The sequence below is a fragment of the Exophiala mesophila genome, assembly GCF_000836275.1.
Source record: "Exophiala mesophila strain CBS 40295 unplaced genomic scaffold supercont1.5, whole genome shotgun sequence".
NCBI classification, from domain to species: domain Eukaryota; kingdom Fungi; phylum Ascomycota; class Eurotiomycetes; order Chaetothyriales; family Herpotrichiellaceae; genus Exophiala; species Exophiala mesophila.
In genome coordinates this window covers 1,423,731-1,449,881 of record NW_015622508.1, presented here as the reverse complement: position 1 = coordinate 1,449,881, position 26,151 = coordinate 1,423,731, and the positions used below count along the sequence as shown (strand labels likewise).

The following is a 26,151-nucleotide window of genomic DNA, read 5'->3' as shown; positions in this document are numbered from 1 at the left end:
CATCAGTTTGAGCAGGTGCAACCCATCTTCAACTTGCACCCGAGGCAGTGACGCTTTTCTGCTGCCATGAGTGTGAGAAAATTGGCTGATCGACTGGAGATGAAACGGATTTTCATTATTATTAGACACTTAACGCGCCGGGCTCTCCCCCTCTCCACCTCCTTTTCGGCCTGTCTGGAACCAGCCGGGGGGGTGGTTTAGGTTTGGGCCGAGGGGGCCACAGGGGGAGTTTCATCGCGTGCCCTCGGCCATCATCATGCATGCAATTTCAGAATTTCTCCAAGATCTCGAGGCGTCTACTTAGCGTGTCTGTCTGTCCAAAATATATAGACACCCCTGACTCATGACGCTGGGCTGAACGGTAGCATAACCACGCCATGCCAGTTTTATTTTGATTGCAATTATATTGACAATTGAACAATTCCATAAGCATGGAGTCTAGATCACTTGGAAGCTGGACTATCATGATCCCCAGACATTGCCTTTGGAAACCCATACGACTCAATTGTCATCGGCGTATACCTATAGGACTGTACTGCACCAAAGACTGACTACACCTGTTGTTATAAATCGCCCTGTGGCCCCTGTGCTACAAAGGCAGAACGAAACCACGTTGCCATTTCTCCAGATTCTCCAAGCCCCAGCTTAAACGCCCCGCCGCATGGTGTCGTGTCGTGTTCTCGTATCGCCGTCATAAACTCAGTCCCCAGACGCTTCCAAGATGTCGCCGGTTCCTCTTCACTGTTTCTTCTTGTCCCGTGATCCCAGATCCATCAAGTCAATCAATCCCAAGCCAACCTGTTCCGATTCTCTCCCACTCCGCTGCCTCTTCCAAAACCGACCAGATGGGTCTGAGTCTTGCAGCGAATCTTGTCTTGCATCCTCCTCCAGACTCTCTCTGGTGATATTACTGAATGCCTGCGCACCATCTGAATCAACCAGCGGGCTGTTGGGAGCGGATGCCAACGGTTTGATGGCGTCAGCCAATCCAGCATCTTCAAGGTATTTCTTGCGAACCATGAACCGTTCACTACGTTCCTTGCGCTGTGCCGCCGAATCCAATTTCGAGATGGCCGTGCGAACCAGCACCCGCACTACCAAAAAGATGTGTTCAGACAGGAAGACACTCAACAACAGAGCCCAAAGCTTGATGGCGTGTGGCTTCCCGTCCGGTCCATTCCCGCCGTTGAACATGTAGACCAGTGCTGCTGACGTGATACTTCCAAGCCATGCCAAAAATTCAAGACTGTCCAGCCATGGTCCAATTGAGTCGGCGCGCTCGGGAGTCGGGCGCCGAGACTCGACTGTCAACTTGAATGTGTCGCCTCGGATCTCGATCCAGTTGTTGATGAAATAGCACACTGGTGTCAGTGGCCAGATGACAGAGAATAAAGAGAGATAGCCAAACTGGATGCACATCTCGCGAAGATCCGTCGTAACATCGTATTCTGGCAGGGCTGCTTCCTCACGGACACGAGTAAGAAATTCCTTCTCCTCGGGAGGGTCAGATGCGGAAATCGAAGGTGCCGCACCCGCACTTTTCTCTGCCCTGGAAGACTGCATTTCCTTGTATTTCTTGGTGCCTTTCTGAGTCAAAAGCGGCACAATTGTCTCCATGCCAAAGTTGACAATTTGAGCGGTAACGGCAAAGTAAATCATCTGGTCTCGCAGCCGATTCGGATTGATGGTGAAGGTTGCCGGCGATGGAATCTCGACTTGCTTCTCGTCGTTGACAAAGGGCTTGGCCGTCAGGCTGAAGATGTCAAGATACGGCACAAGGAGTGTCGCAAAGGGGACATAGACAAACGATGTCAAGAAGATAGCTGTGTATGATGTGATAAAGTTGATCACAAACACCTTGGACACCATGGCCTTGTCGTGGGCCTCTTGAGTCTCATAGTTCTCAAAGCTGGTGAGCAGCTCGGCGAATTGGGTGAGGTGTGAGCTGATGGTGGGGACCGCCAAAGTGAGAATGATGGTTGGGAGGAAGACCAGGATCGACTTCAGAGGACCATCGTAGATCTCTGAGATGAATATCTCAATGGCGTAGCAGGTACAGATCACCACTCCAAGAGCAACCACGCACAGCAAGGCCAGTGGGATCTGGAGCAGCTGTCTCTGCAGGCGTTTCTTTGCCGGGAAAAAGGCAATCTTCTCGCCCGTGATGGGGTCAGTCGCCGTCTTCTCAGGCACAAACTCTTTCCTCTTGCCCTCAATGGCAGACACGTTTTTGACTCCCCAGTTTATGGCCAACTCTTGTTCCTGGCGTTTCCAGTACTCGACAAACACAACCGTCCATAGGCCATTGACGATGGCGTAGACAGGGGAGAATTTTCCCAGTAATACCCAGCAGGAGAATCCAAATGCTGCGGGGAAGGTCATAAAGGTAAAGTAGGACTGGATAAAGGCATAGTAATAGGCAATCTGAAACCGGTCAGTGAGAGGATTAGTCACAAGTCAGGACCAAACAATAGTACCTTTTCGCCCATCGTGTCTCGAATCTCATCCAAGTCCTCAGGTGTCAGGAAGGTCTTGCGGGAGAACTCAGTCAACCATCTCTTGTTCTTAACATGGTCGTGAAGCGGGAAGATAGCCTCGACTTGTTCCCACTCGCCATATTGTGGAGTTATGCCTGCGCCGCCATCTTCAGGGGAACAAGTGATCATGTGGTGGATTTGGCGATATCGTTCAGCTTGAGTCAATGGCTCAGCAGTCAAGGCTCGGGCAGTATCAGAGACAGGTTGGATTTGACGGATGCCATGGAGCCAATCCCTAATTCTAGAGCGATAGACGACATCGGCCAAGATCTTTTCGTCGGCGGCTTTCAGAAATATGAGCAGCGAGGTCTCATCACCTCTGCGGACCTCGGTGGTCAAGCCTACTTGGTTGAGGACTCGAATGAGCTTCTGGAATTGAGCAATGCCCTTTGCTTTGTCTGGACGCGAGAAAGTCAGTGGATGCCCATCAAGTCCAAGTCATCGACGACTCACCGTCACACATGCGATAGGTGACGACATAGTCCACATCAAAGTTGGTCTGCAGCACTTTGGCAGCCATGATGGACTTGGGTGCTGATGTTGGCGAGGGCAACGCAGTAGGCGGTCAACTCTGTCAGGCGCAGTCAAGGCAGGGGCTGAAGATCAGATGGGACGGTGTGTCGACACGACCCGTGTCCGTGGAGATAGAGGGGGTTTAAAGGAGGAGGAAGTGATGGAATGATGGAGGAATTAATGATGGAATATCACGACAACGACGACAATGCGTCTTCAGCTCCCTCTGACCACTTTGTTACCCAGGTAGAAGAGAGAACACATGCATCATGTCGTCGTACTTTTCTCCTTTGGCGTCACAAAGTGCCAGGTTTACGTACTGTAGACTACGTCATGCCACAAAGGGATCTCCAAGCTTGTTTCTGGTGACTCCATAAGCATTGAGGCGGCCGAGGGGCAGCATGGCAGCCATTCTGGTTGGTAGGAAGCCTGGACCCTGGCCCCCGTTGCCCCCGCCAGGTGCGCTCATTGGGGTCATCCTTGGTTAAAAAGCAACGTCCAAAGGCGCCAGAGTGACGCGAGGATAGCCGTGGACGGTTAAAGCCTACCGCCCAGGGCGTACCCCGGAGCATCTGGATCTATTGCTAATATTGACCTCGCTAATCTGCTTCTCTCTGCCCAGATTCTCTCATTTTCTTGCCAACCTTTTGAATTCTAGCCTTGATCGTCAGTTTCTCGGTGACAATCCAGCAAGTCCAAATTCTCTCACATGCCATCAAACTTGTGTATAGATCGGCGTCAATAGCGAAGATACATTTTGCTGTGGTCTCTCCAGCCCAATCCTCCGCACCGTCATTGTGATAGATATACTCCCAAAATACAAAAGAGCTTGCTTAACAACACACCATCATAGTTCCCAGTCCACCAACGCCCAACATGCCAAAACACACTGGAAAATATCAACCCCTTAGATATTAGAATTAAATAGAGTTTGTCGCTCGCATCAGGCTTCGTCAAGAGTAGGTGGTTAGGATTAGATAGAAACAGCACCTGGCTGAGATTGGAGTTGAGAGTCATCGAGTAGTAGGTTCGAATGAACGGAGAGCCTTGAAGATGAGAGTCCAGGAGGGACTTGTGCGCAGATAGAGGCTCACTCGAGTCCAGTTGCAAGCTGATCCGGTAGATGCTAAAAGAGTCGAGTCAAGTCAAGTGATGGCGATGATCAAATTCCTTGAAAAGCCATCATCAATACAGCTCCCTGGTTCTTCGTCCACCATGCATACACCAGTCACACTAGATCAAGTCAACCATCATCAGTCGTCCTCTCTTGCGGAGCCATCTCTCCTCGTAGTGGAAGCGGTGGTAACAATTTGCACATACGGTTTTATCGTCGCAGCCTGTGTTATGAAGGACACAATAACTGCTCTTGCATCGAATGCACGTCCGGGCGCTGAGAGGTGCGCACTCACTACAGACGCGACCACAGTCGAAGCAGTGGCGCATCACGGCGGCTTGACCGGGGGATAGTTTGAGTTTCTGCTGGACACAATGGTCAATGGATGGACACAGGACAAAATTGATGGTGTGCGACGAAGTGGTCAGCGGCGGGCTCGTTGGATGGCAGTCCTGTGGGAAGCTTGAGATTGGATCGAAATCTCCAAGGCCAGTTTTCTCTCATGTCCCTGGATCTCATCCGTCTTCCTCAACTCGTTGTCTGTCACCCCCACATGCCGCCTCCGCCAGCTCCAGCCATCCATTCGCTCACCAGACAATTTTCAACGCAAAGGCCATTAAATACCTTGATCCGGTCACCATGGTCTTCCCCCACTCCGGTGCAAAGTTCCTCCAGGCTTGGGAGATAGCTCAAGCCAGCCTGACTTAATTGTTCCAGATCCTCAAGCTTCTTCGTTCGACCTGGATTGTAACAGTCACTGCACCACCACCGATGGCAGTTGTCGCAGTGACGATTAGTGAGACACCAGGTGCACGACACAGTCAAATGCTGCTTTAACTGTCTCCCATCCGAAGCCATTCGTAGAGGCGGTCGTACGGCATCGACGAGCCTTCCTGATGCAGGCGGGGGCCAAATCAGTGGAAATTCGTGCACGTCACTTTCACCCCAAACGGGTCCACCTCGTGGGTGTCGTCCGCAACTGGCACATCCGGACGGCCCAAGGGAAATTGTGGCCATTGGAGCAATGCCCGGCTTGTTTTGCATCAGAAAATCACGAGATGCAGCGTGTAGAACTGGTTCCATATCCGCATGCATGTGCGTGCACAGCACAGCATCAAAGCTGATGATTCCATGGCAGGTTTGCAATGTCTCCTCCCACGAGGTACGTTCTCCATGGCCAATGGATATGACCTGTCCTGCTGCTGTATACCATGGGTCGATGGTGTCGGGGTTGACATGACCGCGGGTGGGGGAGGCGCCAAGTTGAGCACCTTCGGACAGCGTCACCCCTCTTGTCGTTGGGCCATCCACGTCTGTTAACTTGAGTGATGACGAAGGCTGAGTGAAGTAGTAAAGACCTTTGAGGCGAGGAGTGCCAGTAGGTCTAGTGGGCCGACAGATGTGACGGAGCAATTGTTGGAGCTTTGATGGGTTGACATTAAGACATCGTCGGATGCTCAGGATGGTGACGGCGTACTGGGGATCTGACACAAGGTCGCTGACCAAATCCTGAGTGACAGAGGCCAAGCCATCAAGGATCAGAGTGTGAACTCGCTGCAATACATGCATGCGCCCCAACTTCCACAACACGCCCCGAAGTGGTCCAGCATAGAATTCGTCTTCGGTTAGATGCTCGTCTATGCGTTCAGCCCGCCACGAGTTTCCGCCAGAGTCGATCCTCGTCAGCAACTCTGGATTGATATACGCACCGCGGCAACGTGACAGGTCGACCGAGCGGAATACCGATGGCGTCGAGAACAGTAGGTCGCGGATAGAGTGGCAGGTTCTTGCAAGAGCAAAAAGGCTAGAACATGGCAGATATGGAACTGTCTGGTCCAGAACGATCGAGTTGGACAGCAGATCAAACAATGAAATTGGTACAGCGGCGGAGTCCAATATGTCTTCGATAAACATATCTCTCCAAAGCGCTGGGACAGGGGGGAAAGGATGAAATGACACTGTGGATGGATGGATAGAATCCGAGGGATTGTAGTGAAACGCCAAAACCACAAGACCACAGACAAGATCCCGATCGGTGCTGATGAAAAAAAGAAAGAGAAAAGGCCACCCTGATGAGCAGATCAGGTGTTGAGAGGGATGATTCAATGCCACCACCAACGCATCACGATGGGATGGCGTGTTCTATTGGCACCAGACAAAATGATGAGTCGTCGTCCCAAAAAGGTTTGGCGGGCCAATTAAGCGCGGGTATCAAATACAGCACTAACCCCAACGAGGAAAAAATCCCACTCCGCCTCCCACCCCCAATCATTAATTTATACGAGAAATGAACCGTTTAACAATGTCGATGGATTAATGCTAGTCAGAGAAGCGGTGTAGGATAGGATCTTGCTAGGGTGACCATGGTCTAGGTCTCTCCAAGCCCGGGACGTCCCTGCTGTATACTGCACGCCAGTAATCAAATAAAATGCAGCCATATCCATGCGCCCAACAACCATTCTCTTGCAATCCCCCTTTCAAAGCTCTCTTCTGCTAATCGATCTGGCTGGCGCGGGGCCTCCAACAGTGTTGTGTTGCCACGCCATACTCGACATGATGGCAAGTGTATCATTAGGGTCACCTCCCATAATGGTCATGGTGGTGTAGCCGCTGAAGAAGAAACCCAACACCACAACCAAGTATGTCATGACCAAAATGCTACCCTTGAAATAGTTGCTCTTGCCTTCTCCCGACATATAACTGAGTAGAAACACGCACAAAATCACCGTGACCATGTCCCATTGGGGAAATATCAGGTTGAATGTGTGGTCGATAAGATCCGCCGGGTCCACAAACTGGCCACTGACAGCAGAGAATAGTACCACCGCGGGGATCTGGAGTAAGCACACTTGCAACGCATATGCGGATCCAATCTCCATGCTGAGAGCAATATTGCCATTCATGGCAAAAGAAATGGCATTCAGGAACTCGGTTGTGTTGGGAACCAGGGCAAACAGCGTGATTCCGAGAAACTTTTCATCAATTTCGACCGAGTCGAGTACAACATCAACAGTGTCAACAAGCACCTCGGCGACAATTGCATAAGCCACTGTTGCCACGAGGAGTATAATAGATGATTTGGCTCGAGACCAGTTCGGAGCGTCGTGTCCTCCTCCTTCTGCTGCGCCAGGCAATGGCTGTTCTGTGGGTCGCCTTACCAACATGTCACCCACAGTATTGCTGCGGGTAGCCCCAGGGCGCGGGATTTTGGCAGTATCAGCCTTATAAGCATGTGTAGTCTGGTATGAGGTAGATCTAGGATTATGCACTGCGTCCCTGGCGGCAACTGCGGCTGCGGTGGCCGCCATTTCAGCCACATGTCGCACGAGATTCTTGTTGTCTTCTTCTGAAAGGCCAGGCACTACCGGTCGAAGCATGGGACTACCGGCTTGATCAGAACCGTGGCTAGATTTCGGGGGCACTACATGAGGCAACTCGCCGTTGTAGTGGGACTCGGATGCTGTATGCCGTGGTTTTGCTTTAGATGAGGTTGTAGCTTCGTGCTCGGCGACTCCTTCTCCTTCCTCAGGAAAGCCAGCCGATCGCAGAGATTGCCCCAGTATTCTCTTATACAACTGCGACTCTCGAATGGCCGGCCTTGAAACATAAGACCCATGCGCAGCTGGGAGCACCTGTGAATTCAACGCACTGTGATGTCGAGTGTCTGTAGGGCTTATTTCTGCTGTAGTTGGCACTGGGTGGGGTCGCTTCTCCTCCCCCTCAGTGCTCCAGATGACAGCTGCATGCGTTCGGAGGGTGAATAGGAGGCCGATGATGTAGGACGAGAATAGCAGGACAGCGGCAATCCAGCAATATGGTCTCACTGCCTTGATGAAGAAGTCATCAGTAATGGCGGGAACTTGACGAAAATAGCATTGCCTGCAGTCTCGACTGGCCTCAGAGTCCCTGTCCACCGAACAGCTCTTGCAAATCAATTCATGGCTACCGTATATCTTGTAGAACAAGGTTGGTCCGAATGCGGCAATAACAGCGAAGAGAAGCATGGTTGAGGTGGCTGCGGCAGATTTGACATTGAATCTCTGTGTCTTTCGCTTGATTGCGCCAAAGCACATGGAGAGTCCAGGTAGGAGAAGAATGCCCGCAAATATACTCCCAATGATACTACCCTCCACCAATGCCCCCTTGCCTTCTTGGAGGGCTATGCAGTAAAGGTAGACTTCGACCACGGTTGAGAAGAAGGCATTCACTGCAGCTCCCATGCCCATCGATGACTGGGCTGAAATAGATGCCACAGCTTGTCCGATAAAGTAGGCAAGAGGGATGATGGAGACGAGACCCAAGGTGAAGAGGAGGGCCGGACTCGTGAGCCAAATGTCAAGCTTGAGAGCACCTTTCAAGATGAAGCTGTCGAGGATGACAAACACAACCACTGCCAAGAAGTTTATGAGAAAGATATTGGTGCCGTCAATTGTGTACTTCCAGTATTTGAGCCCGACTGCTCGATAGGTGCACAGAACAATTGACGAGGGCGTGGTAGAGCTCCTAGCATAGGAAACGTCTCGATGGAACGTTAAAGACAAGGGCCGCTTCCGAAGGTGATAGAGGAGAATGAGCAAAACCCTGCCCATGGGGATCCAAAAGACCATGAACCAGCAGACCATGGATACCATCAGCATGAGAGGAGCAACATTGAAATAAAAGAAGACGAAGAAGATGACTCTTCCCAAAGTCCACTGGCCACGGCCAAAGAGTCGTCGTTTGGCGCGTGAGCTGGCGGCAGTGTCTGACCTGTCCGCTCGACCTCCTCGATCAAGTAGACTGTCGGTCTCACTAGCGGAATCGATGCTGTTTCTGTGTCTGCCGACAATGGAACCTGTGTGCGTCATAGTTGGGCCAAACATCAAGCGACCATATTCAAGGTCTCCACTTTGCCATCTTTCATATTCACTGATGCTTCGGCCTTCTCCCTCGTCCTCGTCGACATAGTTCTCGTCCTGTTCCAGTTTGACGAATTTACCAAAAGGCCAGAATAAGTAACCGCCTAGTGACCAGAAGACATTACCATAGGCAGCGGCACTTGGCTCGAAGGCGACTAAGAAGCATACGACGGCGGCGATGAAGGCAGCGAGAGCTAGCCACCAGCCGAAGATAACAGTCCAGAGACAATTGAAGACCCAGAGCCAACGGCTCACAATTTGGCTTGGTGAGGAATGGATATCTTCCTCGGCCGTCTTCTCCACCGAGCGATTTTTCTTGTACAAGGCAGGCTTCCATATTCTGATACCAAAGGGATGGGTTTCATTAATGGCCAACTGTCGATCCTTGAGAGTGAAACTTTCAGCATCACTAAGGTCTGCGTCTTCCATGTCCTGAAGGTCGCCTTGTTCTAGGATATCAGAATTGTCTGCTTCTGTTTCAAGATCGGCGGGATCTAGATCTGGGATTTGTTCCGCAGCCTCGTCCTCTTCGGCCGAGTCGACACGAGGGAGAGTGTTGACAACAGCTTGGGTTCGACGGCGGACGGTAGATTCTTTGCGAGAAAGGGAAGGAATGGAGGCTTCTCTGGGAGTTTGAGGTGGGCGATCGTCATCGATCTCAGATGGATCATCATCGACAGAGAAGTGTTCACCGCGGTGGGGTAACTTCTTCCTGGCAGTTGATATTCTTCTCATGGTGTTAGGACGTCTTGCGCGGGTAGGCTGCGGGGATTGTAGGTGAGACCCTGATTCCAAACGATCTGGTCTTTGGGTGGGCGATTCGGGGCGAGGTGCGCTTCTCGGGCGGTGGGCGGATGGAGCAGAGGTGTTGATACTGGCTAGTGCGAGATTAGCAGCAACGGGGACAGAAGGATAGAAATTTAGAGGAGCCATACCATAGTCGCGTCGAATGGAGGGACCTTGGTCTGCAGCATTGAGATCGGATTCGTTGGGATCACGCATCGAGGGCTGGGTCGGCCTTGGAGAGGTGCTGGTGCTCTGAGAATTGGAAGTGAGGTTTGGCCGAGGGCTCCTTGGGGGAGCATCATCGGAAGGCATGGTCGTGAAAGTTCACTGTCTTTTCAAGGAGAATGAACTGCAGGTCAAGGATGAACTGATGTCGCCAGGTTGTGAACCTTTGGACTGTGCAACCCGGTAGATTTGAGGCCTGTTGCAGGCTTGTTGTTGCACCACATGAGACGGCCGTGGAGATGGGTGATCAGATGATGAGGTCGGCAGGGAAAAAGGTAATATGCAAGGACTAGGATCTGCAGAGGAGGTGGGAAGCGAGCGATGGCCTTGTACAACGGCCGAGTGATATCGAGCTGCGATCGAGCTGACTGTGGCACTACTGACAACTTGAAGACGACTCGGAAGAGAATGGATGTGATACGAGAAGCTAAAAAAGCAGCGTTCAGCTGGAGGTGTTCGTGTTTAGTGTTTTGCTGGGAGAGATCCGTTTCTCCACGTCTCTCTTGACTGCCTCGTTTCTCTTCGACTCTGGAGGTCGGAAACATGCACGTGCGAATAACAAATCAAATACACTTTGGAGCCAACTGGCAGAACTTTGACGACGCAAGTATGCAGCAAAAGGAAGCTAAGATAAAAGACGTACATGTTCCACCCACGGCGGAAGAATTGACCGACCGGCAGTGCTACCGTGTACCCTAAGTTTATCTCGCAACTCGTAGGTATCCACGATGTCCCACCCTTATGCAACTCGGAGAGACTGTCAAAATGACCGAGATAGCCCATCATACCGTTGATCCTTCAGTTTACACGACAAAGACCGCGTCATTAGTGATCAATTAGATGGCAGATGACTATTGTAGTCTGTGATCCAAATTGTTTTTCTGGGGTTGACGCATCTCATCAGTCTTGGAGCCCGTGCCACGGCGACCGCGGGTCCCGGTTCTGCTCACCTGGTACCAAAGTCTGGTGGAAAGACAAGGAATAGCAAGGCATCTTGGGCCGAGGGGCCAACAATAGGTGGCTCCACCACTAAGTCGTTGTGACCTCTGGGCAGCAACGGGTTGACTCTTCCCCGGGGCCAGTGAAGCCACTTTCTTAGGCATGGCGTGCCCACCTTAGGTACGCATGAACTGCCCCAGAACCCCCAGTCTGCAACCACCATACGGTACGCTTAGGCTTGGTTTGGTGTCAACCCAGCTTCTGGCGGGGGCAACGGTTTTGCTGCCTCTGCCTAAATAGAATCCATCCAGTCGTCCTCCATTCTGAACCATCCTGTTTAGAATAGGCGGTCAACTGATCATACCCACCACACCCTTGTCTTGATCAGAAATAAACCACGTACATATGTAGAAAGTGATCATCTGGAAACCCCACGGACTGCATCACCCAGCGCATGACTCTTTGGTTGCAGGCAGATGACACCATACTGAAGTAATTATTCACTTGAGGTTTGCCAGCGATACGGTTTCTACTCCTCCGTATATTACTGCGCTTAGTAGCCGCCCCAGCCGCCCTAGACGCCGACGTTTACGGTTAGACCCATATTCTTATGTAATCATGCTTGCCTCGCAGGGAGGCTCCCATGTGAGGCGCGTCCCGTAATGTACAGAGTAACCATTTGCATCTGTCTGCGTCTGTGTCAGAGTTCCACAACCATCTGTCGCCTTCAACCTCGCAACTCCCAATCTCCATTGATTCATCTTGACCTCAGCTCTCCTCCGACCTCACAAGCCTGCCTCGACACCTCTCCCCCCTCTCACTCTCACAACCGCCACCATGGCGCTCGATAACTTCTACCACAACAAGATCGAATCATTAAAACTCGAAATCATCCAAGGTCAAGCCGTTCTGCGGAGATTAGAAGCACAACGCAATGATTACAATTCAAGAGTACGACTACTACGAGAGGAGTTGGGACTCCTGCAACAACCGGGTTCCTATGTAGGAGAAGTGGTCAAAGTCATGGGCACCAAGAAAGTCCTGGTCAAGGTCCATCCGGAAGGCAAATACGGTACGGTGTTGAGATAGACATACCTCCATCAACTCATGCTGACACAGTGCTCTAGTTGTCGACATTGCTGATAGTGTGGACATTACCAAATTGACCGTCGGCAAACGTGTCTCCCTCCTTTCCGATTCCTACAAGCTCGAGAAAATGTTGCCTTCATCCGTCGACCCTTTGGTATCACTCATGATGGTTGAAAAGGTCCCTGACAGCACATACGACATGATTGGTGGTCTCGATCAGCAGATCAAGGAGATCAAGGAAGTTATTGAGCTGGGTCTGAACCACCCTGAACTCTTTGAATCGTTGGGAATCGCTCAACCCAAAGGCGTTTTACTCTACGGGCCTCCTGGGACAGGAAAAACACTTCTCGCGCGAGCGGTCGCCCATCACGCCGACTGTAAATTCATTCGAGTGTCAGGTTCCGAACTGGTACAGAAATACATTGGTGAGGGAAGCAGAATGGTACGAGAACTCTTCGTCATGGCTCGCGAACATGCGCCAAGTATCATCTTTATGGACGAAATCGACAGTATAGGCTCCAGCCGTGTCGAGGGAAGCAGTGGCGGAGATTCTGAAGTTCAAAGAACAATGTTGGAGTTGTTGAACCAGCTGGATGGGTTCGAACCGACCAAGAACATCAAGGTCATCATGGCTACGAATCGTCTCGACATTCTGGACCCTGCCCTTCTCCGACCAGGTCGCATTGACCGAAAGATTGAATTCCCTCCACCAACAGTCGAAGCCCGAGCTGATATTCTCCGCATTCACTCTCGGAGCATGAACCTGACACGTGGAATTGATTTGAAGAAGATCGCCGAGAAGATGAATGGCTGCTCAGGCGCCGAATTGAAGGGTGTGTGCACTGAGGCTGGTATGTTTGCTTTGAGAGAACGCAGAGTGCACGTGACGCAGGAGGATTTCGACCTGGCGACAGCCAAGGTCCTCAACAAGCATGATGACAAGGAGGTGTCATTGGGCAAACTCTGGAAGTAAATTCTACAGTTTCTGGGTGCCTGTTTCTGAGAGCGGCCATTGCATATGTAACAATACCTCTTGAAAAAGAACAGCAGTGAAGCGCCACCGACAGATTAGACTCGGGTGGATTGCTAAAGATCAAGATAGAGTCTCTGATTCCAACTTGGGATCATCATGTTCTTCAACACTATTCTCCATGCGTTGTAGTCTAAGTGGTTGATTGATCTATATCGTGTCTATATGCATATATTCATCTCCGAACCCTAAGTAGACAGGAAGATCTATCATTTCCCCTCCCTTCCATAGATAGCCAATGGCCTTGGAATCGATCAATGATCATAAGTCATCGTCCCTTTGACATGTCCCCAAAACTCTTCCACAAACTCCTTCTGCCCAGTCGTCGCCCCCTTGACCGCAAGATATTTCCTGTGATCAACCGGAATTTCCCAAGTGCCCGGATTTCCATCCACAATAACACCCCCGGCCTCCGCCAGAACAACCCATCCAGCACAAACATCCCACGCCCAACACCCACCCTCCCAATACGCATCAATCGACCCTTCTGCCACAGCACATAGATTGAGCGCCGCCGACCCCAACGCTCTCGCACTATGCACCATCGCTCCACCTTCACTCTTCGCCCTCCCCAAATTATCCCACGTATCGGTCTTCGTCTTCCAATTCGCACCGGACCGATCAGATCCCCATTCAATCGCAACAAGCGCTTCATCTAACCCTTCCAGCGGCTCCAGGGGCTTCAACGGTAATTTCCTCTCCCCTTCCCCAGTCTGAACGGTCTGGTCACGGAGATAACTCCCCTGCCCTTTAACACCATGGTATAATTTCCCCTGGAAGGGGTTATATACCACACCCACCACAGGGACACGATCGATAGCAACGCCCAGACTTACAGAGACATATCCCCATCGATGGACAAAGTTGGTGGTTCCGTCGATAGGATCGACTACGAATGTTGGTTCGGGGCCGAGGTTTTGGCCTGGTTGGTAGGTTTCCTCGCCGAGGAAGGAAAAGGATGGGTACAGAGATTTGAGTTTTGTAGAGATGAAGCTTTCAACCGCTCGGTCGGTTTCGGTGACCAGATCAGCGGTGTTTTTCTTGGTGAGGGATGAGGTGGTGGATGGCGTGGCGGACGTGATTAGCCTGCCGGCTTCCAATGCGATGGAAATGAGTGTGTCCCGGAGTTCGGGGAGGGAGATTTCGGGGTTGGACATTTTTGGATTTGTGATGTTGGGACTTGAATATAACCAGTTGAGGGATGTCGATTGAATATAAAATAAAACTCAAAAAGTTCGAGCGAATGAGGCCAGGTTGTCTTTGTGCGTTGAGGTTTGAGACGAGGAAACAGTAAGTAGCAAGTTAAGGATTGGCGAAGAGAAGGCAATCCCACTCAAATTCAATCTCCTACTTATTGATTACTGGATGGTGGCACAACATCCCAGAATCTAGAGATTTCAAGTCACAAAATCTCACGTTATGGACCAAGATCTTCATGCATGTCGTCAATGGCTCTTCTGGTTGGCTGAAGCTAAGATGCCGTGGATGCTTCTCAATTTCAAGTTCCGGCCTGAACGACACCAACATGACCTGAACATATGATCTTTGCCAATTTTAAGAAATTTAATAATGTATTGATATATTTTAAGACGCTCTCGTTGCCTCGACTACCTTTTTTGATCCTCGCGAGGAATATCATCTCTCGCTTCCACACCATGGGATAATTCAATATGTATCCATCATGGTCAATAATACCTAATAAAGAGTGACTATTGATATGGGTATGGGTATGGGTATGGTATGGCTAGAGCTGTCTAGCCCTTCCCTCTCCATCATTCAATAAATGCACATCACATCACATCGCTGGTCCAATAACTCAAACTCAAACTCAAACTCCTTCAAACACCTCGCTGTAAGATGAGACACAAGCACGTTTTTGTAATCAATGCTACCGTCCAGACAATCTTCATGACGGAGGCTGAGTAGCATCAACTCTTGTGACTTCTTCCTCAGTACTCATTGCACTAACAGCACTGCGCTGACCGAGACTTTTGGTTCGGCCATCTCCATCTCCCGTAGAGCTAGGCTCCGGTACGGCGGGCTCAGAGACCTCGCTTTGATTTCGTAGATGCCTTCGTTCGGACTCGTCGCCATTTTCTGGCATGGGGACCGCCATGCCAATCGAGCTAAATCCATTGGTGGTGCCGATGTTGTTGGCATCCCAATTGAGTGGTTTCCGCCGGATGCTTTGGTCGGCGGGTTGTGAGAAGCCAAATGATAATGGTCGCATGAGATTCTCCCTGAAGCGAGGTCCAGTCAACTTCTGCTTACCATCGTCTGTTTGTGACATGACAGTATCGTCGAGAGTGCGACGATACGCGCCTTTTTCGGCTCGTGCCTGTCGCCACTTGGACCATCGTTGCCGGCAGAAGAAGAATAGGCAGATGACGATGGCTAGGAAGGCTAGAATGGGGAGGGTGATGACGGCGGCGAGTTGGCCAGTGGAGAGACCGGAAGAGTTGCTTTGATTTTGTGCTGCTGTGTCGGAATTGGAACCTGAGCCTGAGCCATTGTTGCCGCTTCCAGATCCATTTCCGCTATTCGAGCCTGTGCTCCCATCGCCATTCGATGATTCCCCACCACATGATATGTCGGGTGTATCAGAGCACTCAGCTGAGTTGCCGTTGGTGCTTGTGGTGGCTGCTTGGGTCGGAGTAGCATTTGCCCCCGTTGTTGGATTTGATGAGCTGCCATTTGAAAGTGTCGTCGAGGCCGCGCCGGCATTACTCGTCACCGTAGCTGTCTGGCTGCTCGATCCTGTTGCTGTGGCTGCTGCTGCGCTCTCCAAGCTCGCAACGCTCGCAGCACTTTTGATTCTCTCAGCGAACCTCTGTGGGGCTGACGACACGATCGTGCATTGTGTCAAGAAAAGAATTAGAGCAATTCGGAGATTAAGAAAACGCATCACGTCTTGGGCATGAGGCGGGGTGGTGGTAAACAATGGCCAACCCAGAGCCTCAATTTGAGAGGTACTCTAATTCCAGCCCACGAGAAGCAGATAACAATAACGTTGTAAAGATGATCCAGAAAGGTGAAGGGAACAGGAAAACCAACACGAGCAGAAGTGAAGATCAGATCGGCTGGGGCCGATATTCAAATCATGCCGTTCAAGAGGGTTGTTGCACGGTTTCATACCATGGCAGGATGCAAACTCAGCACTTGAACTCCCAGGCAAAAACTGAAATCTAGACGTGCACCCAGGTTTGATCGAGGCTTGTACAACATGTCGTTGAGTTACAAGCCTCAGTCAGGCTTCCCCTGGGGGCTGATGAGCTCCTTCTTAGCGAATCCCTCGAGTTGTGGTTGGTCTGAGGCGAAGCTCCTCAAACGTCGAGTGAGCCAAGGTTGCCCTTGTAGGGAGTCCTCGTTTCAGATATTTAAGGCAGGGCGGATTCGCAATCAGAACGCCATACAACCCATTTCTGGTTCGGAGACCGACTCCTGGATGGAGGGAGTAAACTTCATCAACCACCTTCCATGGTTACCTCGAAAGGTGAAGAGTGTTTTGACTTGGTTAGACAAGAAATTGATGGTCGACGGCACGTCTGCTCGTAGTGTGTGAGACCAAGGACCTACCGGATTGTCATGGTATAGCCATGGGGCAGATACACTAAGCGTTAGTACAAGCTTATGGCCCACGTCTGAAGAATGATGCCATGAATATTAATAACTTGCATGGACCAGGTCTAGAGCCAGAGAAAACCGTTGAGAGAGGGAGGATCATGGATGTAGAGGTGAAGAATCATTATTGACTAGGGTACCTTAGGTATAGTTGGTATAGTGGCAGAGAGGCTCAAGTAATTCCTTCCTGCGCCCTGATGCCAAGTCTAAGACGTCGGAGTTCTGGGCTCTCGGCCCCCCGATTGTTGAAGGCTACGGGTACCTTATGGGCGAGCGTCACCCAATGGGAGCCCCCAAGGCCCCAGAAGGCTATCCAATTGATGCTGCAAAGGTCGTCATCGAGGTCGTGACCGCAGGCCATCTGGGGCTTGGACACACATCTTTGGACCTATCCCATCCAGACCAACCACAACCACAATCAACATCACATCACAGTCATACATGGCGGTGGCTTCGAAAGATGTTCTTACGACCATGCCAGGTTCTATCCCTCCGAACGGCCATCATCATTGACTGCCGAGTCCTCCCACGCCAGAGAAACCATGCGTCCTTCCTCTCAAACCCTTCCGTTTCAGTCCCTGGAACAATGCGACACACATCTAACTTCGTGGTCGAGCGAGTGGTAATCACAGCCGACCGCAAGAAAGCACAGCTGTTCTCATCTGAAGGAGCTGCAAGAACCCAGCCAATCTCGCCAACTCCCAAAGCTCGACTCGATCGCCTCGAGGTTGGCTTGATGGATCTCCTGGGAGAACAGGAAGATGCCCCTACACAATTCAGCAGCCCATCATGGCAGCTGGATTTTCCCGAAGGCGCCAGCATCACTCGGCACTTCGAATTCAAATCCCAGCAAGACCGAGATCGTGCCGTCCAGCTCGTCAAGACTGTTGCTGATGAAATGGACCATCATCCCCACCTGGCTCTGGGTGCCACATCCGACCATCCATTTTGCATGACCATCACCTGCACCACACACCAACCACGAGGTTTAAGTGTGCGTGACACCAGGTTGGCCGCCAGGATTGATAGGTCTCTGGTCCCTCTGAAGCTTGAAGGTCTCCCAAAAGAACAGGACACGGTGAAAGATGACATTCTCCAAGAGCAAAATAGATTACTGGCTCTGAACATGGCTGCCATTGTTGAAGCGCTCGATAGCTGTGCTTGTGGCACCAAAGACATGCCCACAACGCCAGACACCTCGGTCAAAGCCGATGGCGTAGGCTCCTCTAAATCACCTTGAAAGACCTGCATACAGTAGGGACTTAAGGCTGCCAAAAGCGCAGCACGTCAAAGACGGAAGGGTAATAATTGTATGATTACAGTATGTAACAGTATCTTGACGACAAATCCAGTGTACAAGCTTCGAGTGAACGACAGCCCAGCCACCAAACTCCCCTGTCCAATCTATCATGTCCGACCATCCAACGCCATGTAACGCTCCATGCAACATTGTCCAATGCTTCGACCATTTATGTACGACAGAGGCGGTCGAGGGCTCCGTCCGCAGAATACTAATGCTTCTGTTTGTTCATCACTGCGATTTTTCGAGCTTTGCGTTGGCAGCGCGTTTCTTGGCGTTGCCGCAAGAGCTTCCAATATCGGTGTCCAAGGCAGCATCCCACCATCTGAATGAGCTGGCATAATTTCCCAAGAACTTTTCATGGTGGACATCGTGGTGGTCGGCTCCAGCCCAGAAGGGAAGGAAGTGGTGCAGACTCCACGGGAACTCATAGCCGGAGTGTGCATCGATGGCTTGAAACAGACGGAGAACGATCCAGATATACATGGTGACAATGTGCAGATTCTTGGTAATGGCACAGAACACAATGGGAATGCCGACGCTTCCGAATGCAAGAATCATGGTTTCCAGAGGCGATGCATATTCGGCAGCGAGGCCAAAGGGGGCGCTGTACTGGTGATGCAGCTTGTGAATCATCTTGTAGAGGCGAGGGGTATGTAGGGCGCGATGTAACCAGTAGTGCCAAGCATCTTCCAGGACAAAGAACAAGGAAATCTGCCATGCCATAGTGACCCAAGAAGGGAAAGGAACCGTGGTTGACAGGCCAGTGTATTGGGCCATGGGGTGGAACAGCCAGATCTGGGGAAGCTCGACAGTGAAGTGGGAGAGGAGGACAAGTCGAGCGCAGGCCCATTGTTCTGACAATGTAGGCATTTTTTGCTGCAGCAAGCGGGAGTCAGTCTCGGGTCCTCCACATCCGGTGCCAATGTGTGGTGACTTACAGCTTGAATCTTATATCTTCGGAAGTAAGGGATCTTGTCCATGATAATAAACGGCAAGGCGCGGCCAAAATAAATAAGTTCGTGTAGGGTGAAAGACATGATGCCGGTGGCGAGAACATCGTTCTGCATGTAAGCGTACCATGCCATCCAGGCCCGTTCGAAGACGTTGAGGTGGACGTTATATTGAGAAATGTCGTTAAAGTAGTCTGTGTAGGTCACCGGCGAGGCAACTGTCGAGTTCCTGCAGCAGACATGTTAGCCTGAAGATCGGGCGACGACGGACGGAGAATCTCATACAGCATCTTGAAGGCGGTGTTTCACTCGTGTCGTGCCTCAAGGGTCGAGGGAGATTGTAGAGGGAGTGGCGGAAGTACGTAGTGGGGTACCAAAACAATATAGGGTAGAAAGTCGAGAAGTGAAAACGATTGCAGGCAGAATGAAAGTTGAATCTAGGATGTCAACTTTTTGTTATGAATGTGAGGTATCCTGGATCTAGGAACAATGGTAGATTGAAGCCAATTCGACGGCAGAGGTTTTATTGGACGCAGACGTGGGTGGCATCACTCGGGGAGAAAGGGGCCCTGAGCAAGACGGCCTGATGTCCTGCTGGGGCTCAACAAGATCCGAGAAATCTCAGATGCAAATCTCCAAGAGGTGGGCTGACCAGTGGCGTGCCAGAGTTGTGCCACTGGACAGTCCCTTGCAGGCGGTGAAGGTCCGGAAGACCAGGTTCCGCTGCTCAGGCCACAAGATCGCAAACATCGCAAATGGTGCAAACAGCACAAAATTTTGAAACTCGGTAAACAAAATTGGTATGTCTTCTGCATAAATACTCCGCCCTAGCATATCCGTCGGCGCAAGCTGCCACTGCACGCCACGTCGTCGTGTCCTCTTAAAAGGAGTGGGACGAGGCTTTCTCCCCTGACCAGGAATCAACGCGTCCACGCCTCACAACGACAACGAACATGTCAGCATCTCTTTTCTCTCCATGTATTCAGTAAGCGGGGGATAGAATGAGTGGTTCATAATCTGAAAGTCTGCTTGCCAATGGGCCGATATGCTTGACTGCATTCACCAGGTGCTGCACCGAGCGGCTACGAGAACAGTAGGGCATTGAAATCCGAACGACTACAAAGCCTCTAGATTCTCCGAATTGAATACATTTCGATAGAAGGAACTTTACATCAGCACTTGGCTACTGTCGTCGCCTGTCCAAAATCTCCGTGATTTCCGTTCCCCATTCTCAGTTTTGCCGGTCTTGGCATTATAGAGCATTTGCCACCCCCCAGCCTAGAGATGAGTATAGCCCTCCAAAAAGAGCATCTATTTCGAGCCCTGTACCCATAGCTTCTTGATCTCTACTCGCGCAGGAGATATCAACTTCTGTCTATATTGGGGTTATCGATAGCACCTCTCTTGGTAAGATCATAGGGCGTGGGCTCGTCTTCTTACTGCTTCAACTATGTGTTCCCCTATCATTCGTGAAACTACGTGTTCTTCTACGTCAAACAGTTTACCGTTCAGGTTTGTATAACATCGATTGGGCAGTTACTATAGTCAAGGTGACTGTGTGGACACGCTGGAGATTTCGGTCATTCCGGAGAAATGCTAGGTCATCCACAGAGATCGCCGTTGCCTAACGCGGGGTTAACCTATACTCCACGAAAGCAAATAGAATGTTAGAATGATCTGGGTCCATGTCATGTACATCTGCTGATGCATTAAGAGAGCCAATTTTGTTTGAATCCATCACTGCGGATTTCATAACACGACTTCCAAAAGCAATCTCGCTGAAAATCAGTAGCCACAAGGAAGATGGCACCAGGCGCACGAAAACGTATTGATGTTCACCATCATTTTGTACCAGAATTCTACTTGAAGGTAAGAACATTTTGAGCACTTCCTTATCAGGCCTCGAGGTTCCTGACTTTCACAGGCGCTGCAAGATGCTGGTGGCGATCCGTCCGGTTCCCATACTCCCAAATGGACCATCGAGGCGGACGATGAGTTTTCTAGCACTTTGAACATTGCTGTTACGATATTCTCTTTGACCTCACCAGGAGCTCCAATAGCTGGACCAGCCGGCTCCATTCAACTGGCACGTCAAACAAACGAATACTTGGCTGCCTTGAGGGACAAGAACCCTGCCAAATATGGATTCTTTGCCTCTCTCCCCGATCTAATCAACGTGGATGCTGCGGTTGCTGAGATCGAGTATGCATACGACGAATTGAAAGCCGACGGTGTCATCTTGATGACACGATACAGCAAGACTAACATGTATCTGGGACACGAAGCGTTCATCCCCATCTGGAAAGCTTTAGATGACCGTGCAGCTGTGGTCCTGATCCATCCAACCCATCCTGTAGACACTCATCTTGTCGCGCCCAATTTACCACAACCTATCACCGACTATCCTCACGAAACAACCAGGACAGCAGTAGACTTGGTGGTTTCAAACCGGGTCCGTTCTCTCAAGAATACCAAGATCATTCTTTCGCACGCTGGTGGAACTCTGCCCTATATCGCCAAACGTGTCGCTTTAATCGGCCAACTAGGTCTCTCGCCAAAGTCACCGGAAGAGATTCTCGAGGACATTGGATCTTTCTACTTTGACCTGGCCCTATCCTCGACAAGAATGAACGTGGAGCTCCTTCTCCAATTCACTAAGCCTGACCACATCATGTATGGCAGTGATTATCCATATGGGCCTCCCAAGGGCATCAGAAGCTTTATAGAGGACTTTGACAAGGAGAACTTGGATCCGGAATTGCATCAGGCAATAAATTGGGGCAATGCATTGAAGCTGTTTCCACGCTTTTCCTCGTCAGCATGAGTCAAGGAAATACCACAGGACATATGAACCATATCTTGTAACCTAAGGATCGTGTGAAAACAAGTCAAAAAGCAGCGCTGTCAATTCAGGTTTGATATGCAAGCCATAGCAGATATATAGATTTAGATCAAGCTAGTCTCAACTGACTATTACTGATTCTCGGAAGTTACGAAGCTGCTTCTCATGACTTTTGATCAAACATAGATTTAACGTCAGTACGCCTTACTCCTCGTACAGCCAATCTGGACTGGTAATAACTTGATATCTTAATACAATAGGTTCCACCTTTGACACCTTTGATGAGAAATGTGATCTCTTCTTCGCCTCTGCGTTGTATTTGACATCGAGAGCCTTCTAGCTAATTCAAACCATCCCCGTCATCAAAAACAAGGACTGGCTTAATGGCTGGTCCACCGAGCATGTCATCAAATGCCTGTTGAAAATTCTCAAACTTGTAGTACTTGACGATTTGATCCAATGGGAACGACCCCTTTGAATGAAGCTCGATGAGATGAGGAATCGCCTAGCATAGTATGTCAGTGGCGGTAGCACTCGGATGAATAGACGTGGCCAGACTCACCTCAGGAGGATAACTGTCTCCCAGAACACTTCCTATGAAATGTTTGCCCATATTGAGGAACTCTAACGGCTGAATGCTAATTTTCTGATCGAAAGGTGTCGCGCCCACAACCACTATCTTACCTTTTCGTCCAGTGATAGCGATCATCGACTCTATAACTTTGGGAACTGCACTCGTGTCAAATGTGTACTTTACCCCTGCAGGCAGTGGGCAGATCTCATTAATCTGCTTCACCGTGTCGCCATCCCTGCTGTTCACCGCGTGAGTCGCTCCCAGCTTCTTTGCTATGGCCAAGCGTTCGTTGTTAAGGTCGACTGCTATGATAATACTGGCACCACGCTCTTTCGCCGCCATGACTCCACTCAGTCCTACTGCACCGCAACCAGAGATTGCAATAGAGTCGCCCGGTTGGAGATTGAGAGTGTTGAATATGACGCCTGAGCCAGTCTGAACGCCGCAACCGAGGGGTGCAAATAGTTTGAGGTCTGTCTGTTGCGGCACTTTAATGAGCGTGCTCTTGTTTACGAGGGCAAGTCTTGAAAACGAGCTCTGTCCAAAGAAATTGCCCTGAATTGGTTTCCCGCTGCCATCTTTCAAGGTTGTGGTCTGGTCTGGTCTGCGCCCGCTCCACGTGCGTGCGAAAGTATCTTCGCAATAGGTCGGGAGTCTGCTATTGCAATAGAAGCATTCTCCGCAGGTGTTGACAGTAAGGATAACTTTGTCACCAGGTTTTACATGTGTAATTTCGGCTCCGACTTCGCGCACGATACCCGCCCCTATTGCTATTTGTCAAAGCCTGTCCCAAAAGGAAAACCGAGAGAATCAAGACATACCTTCATGACCCAACACGACGGGGAAGGGTACTGGGATCTTTCCATGGATCACAGCAAGGTCAGCATGGCAAATCCCAACTGCTTGAAGTTCGACAATTGCTTCGTCAGGTCGGGGTTGCTCCAGTTCAATTGCTTCGATCTCAGGTGGCTTGCCCGCTTCTCGCATGACAATTGCTCGCGTTATGAGGCCCATTTTCGTCTACTTTTTCTCCTTACCACCCGTCTGTGGGAATTCTTTGTGGTGTGGTCGGCTGGCGCCAAGAAGTTGATAACTCCGTCGATATATGTCGCCACACTCTTCACCGAATGTCGTTTGGATATCGCTCTGGAGGCCTTAACATGCAACGAGGACAGAATATGCACAAGAGCATTTACTTTCTTCAACACGGAGTGGTAGGGTAAGTATCATGTAATGATTATTCGGTTTGACTCGGTTTTGGCGGACATTTCAGTTGTCCGCCCAAGTATACTGGGAGGCCTCATCAACATATATCCGTGATTGCCGCCTATCCACAGACAGGATATACAACTATCACCCCTTGAAATACTCTGGGTCCCTGCGTGTCAAATCTGTCATTCAGAAGACCATCTTTTCAAATATGGCGCCAAAACTGCACCAACACGAAGGACTCGATGTCATCCCCTGCCTGGTTGGCGGCGAAGCCACCGCATTTGACCCTACCCGCCTAATCGAGGTCACCTCATCAGCGCAACAAAAGGTTGTGCACTATGCACAGTCTGCTACACCCCAGCTCGCGAAGGCCGCTGTCGATTCAGCGGCAGGGGCATTGAAGGCCTGGAGCCAGACTCCTTATCAGGACAGGCGCGCCATCTTGATGAAGGCCGCAGACATCCTGGAAAGTCGAGTGGAAGAACTTGCCCGTTATCAAATCGACGAAACTTCCTGCCCGGAGCAGTGGGCAAAGTTCAACGTCATCCTTGCTGCTAAAGGTATTCGAGAAATAGCAGCCAGTATTAGCGTTGCCTGTACAGGGCTTGTCCCTCCTCCTGAGACCAAGGGTTCCTTTTCCCTCGTCTTCAAACAAGCTATTGGAGTGGTCCTAAGCATAGCACCATGGAATGGGAGCATCATTCTCTCCTCAAGGACACTTGCTGCACCGCTCGCTGCGGGCTGCACGATAGTCTTCAAGGCTTCTGAGCTCTCTCCTAGGACACACTCAGGCGTCGTTCAGGCATTTCTTGACGCGGGAGTGCCGCAGGCTGCACTCAGCCAATTACAAGTTCGACGTGAGGACGCTGCGGAAGTCACCGAAACAATCATCGCCAGTCCGGCTGTCCGAAAGATTGAGTTTATTGGGAGCGCGACAGTTGGTAAAATCATCGGCCAGGTCGCGATGAAATACCTCAAGCCAGTATTGATGGAACTTGGCGGCAAAAACCCTATGATCGTCCTTAAAGACGCTGACCTCCAGAGGGCTGCAACATTTAGCGTCCAGGGCGCGATTATGCACCACGGCCAGGTCTGCATGTCAACGGACAAGATCATTGTCGAAAAGGAGGTCGCGGACGACTTCATTAAGATTCTCAAGGAGGTGGTCGGCACCCTGAAAGGCAATGCCGGCTTCGCAGTTACTAAAGCCATGGCTCAAAAGGCTAAAAAGGCGATTGCTGATGCCCAGAATGCAGGTGCAACATTGGTAATAGGAAGCAATCAGGAGAACGGAGATACTGGTTCATCCTTAGAGCCAACTTTCATCACCAACGTGGACTCTAACAACCCGGTCTACAACTTTGAGACCTTTGGACCCTCGGCTTCTATTCATATTGTCGCAGACAAAGATGAAGCAATCAAGGTCGCTAACGACACTTCATACGGTCTCACCGCAGCAGTACACACGAACGATACGTTGGAGGGACTTCGTGTTGCACAGGAAATAGAGGCTGGGTTGATCACAATTAATGGTATGACCCTTTGGGAGGAGTCCCCTGTACCACTGGGAGGGGTTAAAGGCAGCGGTTGGGGGAAAAACAACAGCAGATTCGGTGTTGAGGAATTTCTGGTAGGAAAAGTCATTGCCATCTTCGATCCTAACGCGGGTCCTGGGTTTGGCTCTGCCTGAACTTCTTCGATACATGGTATCTATACTCTGTTGCTCGAACTAGAGAGAGAACTGAACGGACTCTATTCACCAGAGAATGTTCGACAGCATGGACTCTAGCCCACAAATAATGTGGTAGATGGAGCGGGATTTCTTGAGTTACTAAAGGATTCAATATTCAATGAGTGCATAGTGATGCCAATTAGATGAATATCTCTCAGGGGGGCCAGCCCACTAAGCCAGCCATTAAATGGAACCCAGATATCGCTCTATTCCAAAGAAATAATACCTATATAGAGAGATGGCCGTAGACAACAAAACTGAGGGAATAGCAACGCCACGCTGATCAGATCACCATAATTACTACTAACATGTTGGTAAACATGAAAAACAGTAAGACCATGCGCTGCTGCAGAGATGTTGTCAACATTCTCGGCCGTAAAGGCCCATGCCTTTGCGAATGGGTGTAGATCGCGGGGTTCTCAATTGGGATTCTCGCCACGGGATCACGGCAATGTCGGCAATGACCAATTTATAGATACTTCTGCGGCTGGAGAACCCATGGGACCTCTTGAAGCCCCGTACAAAGGAACCTGAAGCAGTCGAGACCTGTGTACACTATTTAATACACACCGCCCGCAGAAGAGAACGCTTGCTATGTCAAAGACAAGTTGGTCATGTTGACCACGTAGTCGAGGAAACTGGAAGAGAGAGCTCCAATTAGCATAGCCAAGCGAATGAGACTACCTATAATAGCTATACGCATATATACTTGAATGAGAAGGGTTTGTGGGAAAAGGCATGACATAACGAGGGATTTTTGACAAACCTCAACACCATCACTGCTTC

At 50.4% G+C, this 26,151-nt stretch overlaps 7 protein-coding genes across 8 annotated transcripts; 2 read left to right on the top strand and 5 right to left on the bottom strand.

The window, feature by feature from the left end:
- Window positions 1-470: 470 nt before the first annotated feature.
- Window positions 471-3,323, bottom strand: PV10_07263 (uncharacterized protein). Its single transcript, XM_016372146.1, has 3 exons — window positions 2,991-3,323; window positions 2,478-2,935; window positions 471-2,424 (listed from the first exon to the last, which is right to left on the bottom strand). Exons 1-3 carry the CDS (start codon window positions 3,055-3,057, stop codon window positions 739-741), a joined length of 2,211 nt encoding a protein of 736 aa, XP_016221478.1. The 5' UTR covers window positions 3,058-3,323; the 3' UTR covers window positions 471-738.
- Window positions 3,324-3,549: 226 nt separating this feature from the next.
- PV10_07262 (uncharacterized protein) lies at window positions 3,550-6,319 on the bottom strand. Its single transcript, XM_016372145.1, has 3 exons — window positions 4,789-6,319; window positions 4,371-4,529; window positions 3,550-4,283 (listed from the first exon to the last, which is right to left on the bottom strand). The coding sequence occupies exons 1-3, from the start codon at window positions 6,076-6,078 to the stop codon at window positions 4,236-4,238; spliced, it is 1,497 nt and encodes a 498-aa protein (XP_016221477.1). The 5' UTR covers window positions 6,079-6,319; the 3' UTR covers window positions 3,550-4,235.
- A 108-nt stretch (window positions 6,320-6,427) lies between these two features.
- On the bottom strand, window positions 6,428-10,607 carry PV10_07261. Of its 2 annotated transcripts, XM_016372144.1 has the most exons (2): window positions 9,998-10,607; window positions 6,428-9,940 (listed from the first exon to the last, which is right to left on the bottom strand). In XM_016372144.1, exons 1-2 carry the CDS (start codon window positions 10,158-10,160, stop codon window positions 6,642-6,644), a joined length of 3,462 nt encoding a protein of 1,153 aa, XP_016221476.1. In that variant the 5' UTR covers window positions 10,161-10,607; the 3' UTR covers window positions 6,428-6,641. The 2 variants fall into 2 exon arrangements, with proteins under 2 accessions (XP_016221476.1, XP_016221475.1); XM_016372143.1 differs by having other exon boundaries at window positions 6,428-10,607.
- A 1,106-nt stretch (window positions 10,608-11,713) lies between these two features.
- Window positions 11,714-13,281, top strand: PV10_07260 (26S protease regulatory subunit 8). The gene is made up of 2 exons (XM_016372142.1): window positions 11,714-12,084; window positions 12,140-13,281. The coding sequence occupies exons 1-2, from the start codon at window positions 11,850-11,852 to the stop codon at window positions 13,072-13,074; spliced, it is 1,170 nt and encodes a 389-aa protein (XP_016221474.1). The 5' UTR covers window positions 11,714-11,849; the 3' UTR covers window positions 13,075-13,281.
- Window positions 13,258-14,495, bottom strand: PV10_07259 (uncharacterized protein). The gene has a single exon (XM_016372141.1). The coding sequence runs from the start codon at window positions 14,286-14,288 to the stop codon at window positions 13,386-13,388; it is 903 nt and encodes a 300-aa protein (XP_016221473.1). The 5' UTR covers window positions 14,289-14,495; the 3' UTR covers window positions 13,258-13,385.
- A 2,540-nt stretch (window positions 14,496-17,035) lies between these two features.
- Window positions 17,036-18,104, top strand: PV10_07258 (uncharacterized protein; the record flags this gene model as incomplete). The annotated part of the gene is made up of 1 exon (XM_016372140.1): window positions 17,036-18,104. One exon carries the CDS (start codon window positions 17,036-17,038, stop codon window positions 17,990-17,992), a length of 957 nt encoding a protein of 318 aa, XP_016221472.1. The 3' UTR covers window positions 17,993-18,104.
- PV10_07257 (uncharacterized protein) lies at window positions 18,047-19,528 on the bottom strand. Its single transcript, XM_016372139.1, has 3 exons — window positions 19,291-19,528; window positions 18,994-19,234; window positions 18,047-18,931 (listed from the first exon to the last, which is right to left on the bottom strand). Exons 1-3 carry the CDS (start codon window positions 19,293-19,295, stop codon window positions 18,284-18,286), a joined length of 894 nt encoding a protein of 297 aa, XP_016221471.1. The 5' UTR covers window positions 19,296-19,528; the 3' UTR covers window positions 18,047-18,283.
- Between the last annotated feature and the right edge of the window lie 6,623 nt (window positions 19,529-26,151).

Bases quoted from the DNA above. Each gene is read 5' to 3' on its own strand.
- PV10_07263 (XM_016372146.1), bottom strand. From the start codon at position 3,057: ATGGCTGCCAAAGTGCTGCAGACCAACTTTGATGTGGACTATGTCGTC. The intron at 2,936-2,990 runs GTGAGTCGTCGA...TCTCGCGTCCAG, and splicing joins CACCTATCGCATGTGTGACG to ACAAAGCAAAGGGCATTGCT. The intron at 2,425-2,477 runs GTACTATTGTTT...GACCGGTTTCAG, and splicing joins GAGACACGATGGGCGAAAAG to ATTGCCTATTACTATGCCTT.
- PV10_07262 (XM_016372145.1), bottom strand. From the start codon at position 6,078: ATGTTTATCGAAGACATATTGGACTCCGCCGCTGTACCAATTTCATTG. The intron at 4,530-4,788 runs GTATTTAATGGC...CATTGTGTCCAG, and splicing joins ACCATGGTGACCGGATCAAG to CAGAAACTCAAACTATCCCC. The intron at 4,284-4,370 runs GTATGTGCAAAT...GACTTGATCTAG, and splicing joins CAGGCTGCGACGATAAAACC to TGTGACTGGTGTATGCATGG.
- PV10_07261 (XM_016372143.1), bottom strand. From the start codon at position 10,160: ATGCCTTCCGATGATGCTCCCCCAAGGAGCCCTCGGCCAAACCTCACT.
- PV10_07260 (XM_016372142.1), top strand. From the start codon at position 11,850: ATGGCGCTCGATAACTTCTACCACAACAAGATCGAATCATTAAAACTC. The intron at 12,085-12,139 runs GTACGGTGTTGA...ACAGTGCTCTAG, and splicing joins CCATCCGGAAGGCAAATACG to TTGTCGACATTGCTGATAGT.
- PV10_07259 (XM_016372141.1), bottom strand. From the start codon at position 14,288: ATGTCCAACCCCGAAATCTCCCTCCCCGAACTCCGGGACACACTCATT.
- PV10_07257 (XM_016372139.1), bottom strand. The intron at 18,932-18,993 runs GTAAGTCACCAC...CGCTTGCTGCAG, and splicing joins GAAGATATAAGATTCAAGCT to CAAAAAATGCCTACATTGTC.